This window comes from Triticum dicoccoides, chromosome 4B, assembly GCF_002162155.2.
Source record: "Triticum dicoccoides isolate Atlit2015 ecotype Zavitan chromosome 4B, WEW_v2.0, whole genome shotgun sequence".
Lineage (NCBI taxonomy): Eukaryota > Viridiplantae > Streptophyta > Magnoliopsida > Poales > Poaceae > Triticum > Triticum dicoccoides.
In genome coordinates this window covers 583,068,778-583,077,142 of record NC_041387.1, presented here as the reverse complement: position 1 = coordinate 583,077,142, position 8,365 = coordinate 583,068,778, and the positions used below count along the sequence as shown (strand labels likewise).

Genomic DNA, 8,365 nt, shown 5'->3' with positions numbered 1-8,365 from the left:
GAGCATCTGCACGGATAGATAAATCTTATCAAGAAAGGTGTGCACATATAGATAAAGATCAGGATATGGCCTCATTAAAAACATACTAGCAACAATCAATTTTACTTTAGAACCTAGTACTACCATACTGCACGAGTGCACCAGGGCCGGGGCAGGGGCAGGGTGATGGATAGCACGGACGGACGGGAGGCCGCATCCGGGTTAATCAGCGCGGCCTGCGTCGCACTCGATCGGCGCACACAGACGGCCTTTAAATGCCCCGCCCCTTCCCCCCTCCATCGCTCCCAACACAAACCCACACCACCACCTCTCCTCTCCTCACTCCACGCTCCTTCCCTCACACCTCTCTCCCCCACTCGCACTTTCCGCTCTCGTCTCCCCCTCTTCCTCCTCCCGTCAGACCCTTCTTCCCCGGCGTTGATCCGATCAACGTCCTCCTTCCTCCCCGGCGTTGATCCGACGCGCCGTAGAGTTGATAGGCGAACGAACGAGGTGGTGATCGTCCAGGCGGCCCCCCTGCGACGATGGCGCGCGGCGGCGGCAACGGCGAGGTGGAGCTCTCGGTGGGGGTCGGCGGCGGAGGCGGCGGCGCCGCCGGCGGGGCGGACGCCCCCGCCGTGGACATCAGCCTCGGCAGGCTCATCCTCGCCGGCATGGTCGCCGGCGGCGTGCAGTACGGATGGGCGCTCCAGCTCTCCCTGCTCACCCCCTACGTCCAGGTATACCACACGTACATGCAACCCGAGTACAGCCGAGTTCACGCGCGCGCCGTGAGGCCATGTCCATGCCTGTGTGCGCGCATGCACCGCGTGCGCGCGGTGCTGCGTCGTCGTCCCGGCCGTGCATGCGCACCTCGGGGACGAAAAAGCTATTCGATCCGTAGTTTTTAGTGTTTTGCTTTCTAAATAAATCTGCAAAGGTCTGAAGAGTAACATAAAAGATGCCTGCAAAATTTTAAAAGATGGCGAGTTCATAATTTTCTGTGCCAGCAGCTCATATTTCCTTCGGAGAACCTTCTTCTCCTTGTTTATCATTTCTGAAGTTTGTGCAGCTTTCATTTTACTTTTCTTTTTTGAAACGGTAGATTCAAGCGTAACAGTTTCTATTCGGAGAAACGTGAGGTTTGACCGAGATGTCAAGCTTGTTCGTTTCTTCGCACTGGTTTTTGTTCTTTTTCCAACAGCTTTTTGTCAGCGTATTAGTGAGTACACGTGTGGCTGTGGCTAGAAGTCTATCTGTTTTCGTATCCTTTGAGATCAAGAGATATATCTTTTCCATGACGATACGTTGCTCACTCGTATATATGATGGTGTGGTCACGTAGGATGTGCAGCTTCTCGACCCATCTTCTCGTGTCAAGGCTATCTAGTGTCACCACCCAAATGGTTTTCGTCGATGTTGGCAAAAAGCCTCAATTCTGTGTGTGAGCAAAAAGCCTAAAACCTTTCTGCACACCAACTTCAATCCACAGACCCACAGAAGTCAAATCCCCAAGCCATACGGTGCACTCGAGGACAAGATATACACACCATCACACATCCATCACCTTTGTCTGATGAACTGTACTCCTTTAATACGTAGCTATATATTACTCCTCAACTATTAATATTATATCAGCAAGCACTAATGAGTAGAGTAATTAGCCTGGCAACATCATGCTACATGCTTTTCATCTGTTCAAGCACGCGCGTTGCTGTCATGCCATGGCACTCCTTACATGCTGGAGATCGAAACGGGATATGTATATATGATGGTGCCTCGCTAAAGTACGCGGACGGTGGTCAATGGTCGGTCCGCCGTGCGCCTTAATTTCTGGGGGGAAACTGCATGGCCTGATAGGGAAATCTCGAAACGTAATTGACCGCTCGTCGGCGCCTCAACGTTGCTACTATAAACAAAGACGAGGAATTAGTACGGTCTTAGTTTCAGTTCAGGCCTGAGAAGGAGTACTACTACTACTATGTATTTTATATAGATATATAGGTATATAAATGAAAAAAAAATTCAGCTAACGTATATCCGTACGTAGAAGAAAGTTACTTGATTGATCAGGATGGTCCATGCACACACACACTGTTGTTGCTAGCTAGGTGTATCCCGTGAGCTATATATTTCTGGATACATACAACAATTTCATCCTGATCACGTTAGCCTTCTCGAGCCAAGTACCATCAAGATGGGTAGGTGGATGCGGCCATGCATACATCATGGTCAATATGTATAAATACAGCTTGGCAAGTTGCCTTACCTGGCCATATGGAGTATTATTCCTGCACACATGTGAGCGGTCAAACTGGAGAGGAACTCACAGTCCAGTCCAGATGTGTCCTCTGTGGGCTTCAGTTTTCATATCTGGACTGTGCAAAATCTTCTATGTGCGGTGTATGGATCAGGGGAACAGACCTGTCACAACAATATACAGTGTTTGTGTGGTGGAACAGTTGCAGCTCTGGGGTGAAAGAGTTCCAAGTTTTCTAAACCATTTGCTATTGCTTGATAACAAAAGAGCAGTGTAAAATTCAGTAACTACTTGCTGGTGTTGTTGTTTGCTTTTTGTGCCAATAAACTGATGGGAATTAGAGTTGCTGATACTGCAAATTCTACCACCTATTATTCTGTTACTGTCCACTGACTATCTGAATTTTGCCACATTTGTGCAGACTCTGGGACTTTCGCATGCTCTGACTTCATTCATGTGGCTCTGCGGCCCTATTGCTGGATTAGTGGTGAGTATCAACCTCAACATAGTTCCTGTGATGAAATATGCCCTGCAAATGTGATAACTAGCATAAGATTACATTTCATCATAGTACTGGTGCTAGATACTTTCACACCTAGTTCACACCAAACTGTAAATCATATCTGAAGCACTCTATGCAGAAAAAACTACAGCTAGCAGTTATCAGATTCTGTAGCTACATCAACAAATTATAATCAATTTCCATCCTCTGACCTGCAGGTTCAACCATGCGTTGGGCTCTACAGTGACAAGTGCACTTCTAGATGGGGAAGACGCAGACCGTTTATTCTGACAGGATGTATCCTCATCTGCATTGCTGTGAGTAGCACCGTTCCTTGGTTATCTTCTTACGGTTCATGAGTTTTTTTTTCTTCGTAATAAAATTTACATTTACTCTGCTTTACGCAGGTCGTAGTCGTCGGCTTCTCGGCTGACATTGGAGCTGCTCTGGGTGACAGCAAGGAAGAGTGCAGGTGATGTGCTCGTTGCCTGGCCTTGGCTTTGCGTTTTCCTTTTCCATAGCAACTGACCATTGCAAGCTGGTCTGACATTTTGGCGTGATAACTACAGTCTCTATCATGGGCCTCGTTGGCACGCTGCAATTGTGTATGTTCTTGGATTCTGGCTCCTTGACTTCTCCAACAACACTGTGCAAGTAAGTGCTTTTAGATGAGTACTGTAGTAGTCATGTTCAAGAATTTCGCCCAAACCAAAACGCTATGACTAATTTCACTTGATTTTCCCATGGAATTTACAGGGTCCAGCGCGTGCTCTGATGGCTGATTTATCAGGTAATTTTTCATGATAGTTCAGTTGTGCTAGTTGGTTCAGGCAAACTAATTGAACTAGCCTCTGCCTGTTATGCCGTGCAATCAAATTGTATCTGGGATCTGATCTCCCTTTTCTTTCTGTTCAACAGCTCAACATGGACCCAGTGCAGCAAATTCAATCTTCTGTTCTTGGATGGCACTAGGAAATATCCTTGGATACTCCTCTGGTTCCACAAATAACTGGCACAAGTAAGCCAACACTTATCTTCTCTTCTGTTCCGCACATAAGTACTTACTGTACTGACAAGTTGCATTTTTCGCTTGGCTAATTTCATAGGTGGTTTCCGTTCCTCCGGACAAGGGCTTGCTGTGAAGCCTGCGCAAATCTGAAAGGCGCATTTCTGGTGGCAGTGGTAAGTCACTCCCTAGTGTTTATTATTACTCGTACGTCATAAACAAACTTGAGAATGAGCAAACTTGGATCGATAAACCCTAAACCCTGCTATGTATGACCATCTCTGTGCACCATTGTTGAAACGTGGTCCTTTTTTCCGTATGTGTGTTTTTCAGCTGTTCCTGGCCTTCTGTTTGGTGATAACTGTGATCTTCGCCAAGGAGATACCGTACAAGGCGATCGCGCCCCTCCCAACAAAGGCCAATGGCCAGGTTGAAGTCGAGCCCACTGGGCCGCTCGCCGTGTTCAAAGGCTTCAAGAACTTGCCTCCTGGAATGCCATCAGTGCTCCTCGTCACTGGCCTCACCTGGGTACGTGCTTCACGATGTTTCAGGGTTTACTCTCAAGTTTAACACCACGCTTCACTCACTGTGTACATGTTTGTGCTTGCAGCTGTCCTGGTTCCCCTTCATCCTCTACGACACCGACTGGATGGGTCGTGAGATCTACCACGGTGACCCCAAGGGAACCCCCGACGAGGCCAACGCGTTCCAGGCAGGTGTCAGGGCCGGGGCGTTCGGCCTGCTACTCAACTCGGTAATTAAGATTCACTACTTCCTCCATCATTCCGTCTGCTCCTTGAGCGGAGATGTGATAGAAGAAACTTGGAGTACTGACACTTGCGCGTGCATGCATGCAGGTCGTCCTGGGGTTCAGCTCCTTCCTGATCGAGCCGCTGTGCAAGAGGCTAGGCCCGCGGGTGGTGTGGGTGTCGAGCAACTTCCTCGTCTGCCTCTCCATGGCGGCCATTTGCATCATAAGCTGGTGGGCTACTCAGGACATGCATGGGTACATCCAGCACGCCATCACCGCCAGCAAGGAGATCAAGATCGTCTCCCTCGCCCTCTTCGCCTTCCTCGGAGTCCCTCTCGCCGTAAGCATCAGCATCCCTTCTGCCACCTGATTAGGTTGGTTTTTTCCTTTTCCTCTCTCACAAGTTGCACCGCTGCAGATTCTGTACAGTGTCCCTTTCGCGGTGACGGCGCAGCTGGCGGCGAACAGAGGCGGTGGCCAAGGTGTGTGCGGACGGATGCTCCTCAACTTTATTCTTCAGTGTTGGCCACTTGAGATTTATTTTGTTCCGGTGTTGACGGGTAACTAACTGATGGTTTGTTTGGACGGTGCAGGGCTGTGCACGGGCGTGCTGAACATCGCCATCGTGATACCCCAGGTGATCATCGCGGTGGGGGCGGGGCCGTGGGACGAGCTGTTCGGCAAGGGCAACATCCCGGCGTTCGGCATGGCGTCCGCCTTCGCGCTCATCGGCGGCATCGTCGGCATATTCCTGCTGCCCAAGATCTCCAGGCGCCAGTTCCGGGCCGTCAGCGGCGGCGGTCACTGACCGCGCCGCGCGTCGGTCGGCCTGAGCATGGCCAAGGCCGGAGGTCCCAGCCCAGCCCGCCATTTACCAAATTTTCGCATAGGCGTAACTAGGTGGCTCTCGCCTAAGGACTCCGTAGAGCAGAATAAGAATTGTGAGGAACCGTATGTGTTGTGTCTGTATGTGCGTGTAAGTCAGTGCGTGTAGCAGAAAATGGACAGAGGAATGTGGGCATCCATCACCGGCTGGGGTGTCGTCTTTGGGTTGTGACTTGTGTGTAGCAAACCAAGGTGATCAAGTGAGGGGAAAAGAATGGATGATGAACTTTCAGCGACATAAAACCTTGGTCCGGTGCACCGCGTGTGTTGTGTTCTCTTCTCTCGGCAGCGGCCATGGCGGACGCACTGTTTTGGATGACCGGCAGCCGGTACACCAGGCACAACTTTGTTCCTTCAGTCGTTCTCACACGATTCGATTCTCTTTTGCTTCACATCAAGGAGCTTATCCGCACCGATTCCATTCCTGAAACCGACAAGAAACAGTGCATTTTGCAGCACACCCAACGCCCAGCACAAACAGTTTAAGTCCCAGAAAACATAGGGCAGACTCCTTGTGTTGACACTGGCCAGAAACAGACTTTGCGCCTAAAGCATCGTGGCTGATTTCCAGAGCTTTTTGAACAAAACGTGAGAGTCCTCTTGAGGGGAATTTCTCTTGAGGGCTTGTACATTTTTACAGATCAATACAGTAGACGGAGGAATTACAAGAACAGTCTCATCTGTCCAGATCAGTTGTAGGTTGCCAATCTTCAATGATGCTTTGGAGCAAAATGAACCATTGATGGGCCTGAATTCTCCCTCCGTCCGGGTGTATAGGGCACCTAATGAAAAACAGTTTTTTCAACAGATTTAGGGCTTGTTTGGGACTGCTCCGCTTCACTAAAATCAGTTTCACTCCACCAAATTCATTTTAGAGCAGTTTCATAGAGAAGTTGTGCACTACCAAAGAAAAGCTTCCATGTAGCTCCAGCCTCAAGAATGGAAAGTTTGGTGAAAATGATCTATTTGATTGGATGAGAGGGGAGAAACGAAGGGGTATGCACTTACTGGTGGCAGTGGTGGGTAATTTCCCCCCAACTTCAGCTTCTAGAGTTTTTTGGAGCACCCCCTCACAAGTTTCATAAAAAACTGGGAGTTGTACCCCAGATTCTAGTTTTTTCATGGAGCGGCATATCGTGGAGCTACCCCGTTTGGCTTATGTTTTCAGGAGCGGAGCTGAATTTTAAGGAGCAATGTAGTCCCAAACAGGCTCTTATTCGTCTTTCCTGTTAAGTGCTAATTACTCAACTTCCTTTCTCATCATAGAAAACACTTTTGGCTTTTCTTTTGACGGTATCCCGGCTAAGGGGCCTCTCGTGACGGCGGTTCCAGCCTGGCTTGGTGGGCCTGTGGGCTCCTTAGCGGTTCTGTCCTAAGCCACTTTGGGCGGCCCATCGTGATATACATGGTGATGGAAGGCTTGACGTACAAGGCAAGAAGGCAGAGTCGTGGAGAGTTCTACCTCCCCTAGACATAGCCGACCTAGTTGTGTAAACCCTAGGGCCCCCGTTATGCTATATAAGCCAGGTGTCGGGCTCGTCGTAGTATACACCCCAATGCAAAAAAAAAAATCAAAGAGCAGAATGTAGGGTATCATCTCCATCGAGTGAGGCCGAACCTGGGTAAAAACTTGTGCCTCTATTACCATCTCGCCAAGTAGCTTAGCTAAGGATACCCTTGTGAGGAATCTGCAGGATTTAGCTCCGACAGTGGTGGCCCATGTAGGTCCTGCTCGGTGAAAGTTGCAACGCAATGGGAGTTCGGATGAGCACTCAGATTGGTTACAACACAATCTTCGTGCTAGGGCAGATGTTCATCATCAGCTTTGCCACTTATGCCCTGACTCGGCTGGCCAGGTCGAGACCTTCACTTCAGCACGGATCTTAAGATTCGGCAACATGAGGTATACCACAGATTGACATGGAGAGTTGATCTTCTCGGGTTTGGCATCTCGCCAGATCCAAGAGCAGTAGACGTCGGATCTCCTGATCTCGATCTTGAAACGGATCTTGGCGATGCCGGAAGAAGTCGATTTTTTCGACCCACCCTCCACCCATCTCGAAGGAGCCACTAATGAGGTGGAGACACAAAAGAGGAGGTCGGTGATTCTACCGATAGCCGACTATCAGCCAAAGCGCCCTCACACAAGTGGCTCAAGACCTCGACCTACAACTGCTACATGGTGGACACGCCAATCGCTAGCAACGGTGGTGGTAATGACGGTGACGACAACATCAACGACAATGGCAATGCCAACGGCAACGACTGCGAAGTCCCTCCGCGCACAGAACCACATGGGATGGATAGCCTCGGTCGATGAGCGAGTTCGGTGTTGGAAATATGCCCTAGAGGCAATAATAAAATGGTTATTATTGTATTTCCTTGTTCATGATAATTGTCTATTGTTCATGCTATAATTGTATTAACTGAAAACCGTAATACATGTGTGAATACATAGACCACAACATGTCCCTAGTGAGCCTCTAGTTGACTAGCTCGTTGATCAATAGATGGTTATGGTTTCCTGACCATGGACATTGGATGTCATTGATAACGGGATCACATCATTAGGAGAATGATGTGATGGACAAGACCCCATCCTAAGCTTGGCACAAGATCGTGTAGTTCGTTCGCTAGAGCTTTTCTAATGTCAAGAATCATTTCCTTAGACCATGACATTGTGCAACTACCGGATACCGTAGGAATGCTTTGGGTGTACCAAACGTCATAACATAACTGGGTGGCTATAAAGGTGCACTACAGGTATCTCCGAAAGTGTCTGTTAGGTTGGCACGAATCAAGACTGGGATTTATCACTCCGTATGACGGAGAGGTATCTCTGGGCCCACTCGGTAATGCATCATCATAATGAGCTCAATGTGACTAAGGAGTTATTCACGGGATCATGTGTTGCGAAACGAGTAAAGAGACTTACCGGTAACGAGATTGAACGAGGTATGAGGATACCGACGATTGAATCTCG

The 8,365-nt window shown here is 49.0% G+C and overlaps 1 protein-coding gene across 2 annotated transcripts; it reads left to right on the top strand.

Moving 5' to 3' along the window:
- The first annotated feature begins 294 nt into the window (after positions 1 to 294).
- On the top strand, positions 295 to 5,625 carry LOC119291575 (sucrose transport protein SUT1-like). Of its 2 annotated transcripts, XM_037570356.1 has the most exons (14): positions 295 to 535; positions 647 to 719; positions 2,660 to 2,725; positions 2,959 to 3,057; positions 3,148 to 3,212; positions 3,310 to 3,394; positions 3,497 to 3,530; positions 3,659 to 3,758; positions 3,847 to 3,922; positions 4,080 to 4,274; positions 4,357 to 4,500; positions 4,604 to 4,837; positions 4,916 to 4,979; positions 5,091 to 5,625. In XM_037570356.1, exons 1-14 carry the CDS (start codon positions 525 to 527, stop codon positions 5,303 to 5,305), a joined length of 1,461 nt encoding a protein of 486 aa, XP_037426253.1. In that variant the 5' UTR covers positions 295 to 524; the 3' UTR covers positions 5,306 to 5,625. The 2 variants fall into 2 exon arrangements, with proteins under 2 accessions (XP_037426253.1, XP_037426252.1); XM_037570355.1 differs by having other exon boundaries at positions 295 to 719.
- Positions 5,626 to 8,365: the final 2,740 nt, after the last annotated feature.

Coding starts and splice junctions, on each gene's coding strand:
- LOC119291575 (XM_037570355.1), top strand. CDS start 525: ATGGCGCGCGGCGGCGGCAACGGCGAGGTGGAGCTCTCGGTGGGGGTC. Junction 3,759..3,846: donor TCCACAAATAACTGGCACAA/GTAAGCCAACAC, acceptor CTAATTTCATAG/GTGGTTTCCGTTCCTCCGGA. Junction 4,980..5,090: donor GAACAGAGGCGGTGGCCAAG/GTGTGTGCGGAC, acceptor TGGACGGTGCAG/GGCTGTGCACGGGCGTGCTG.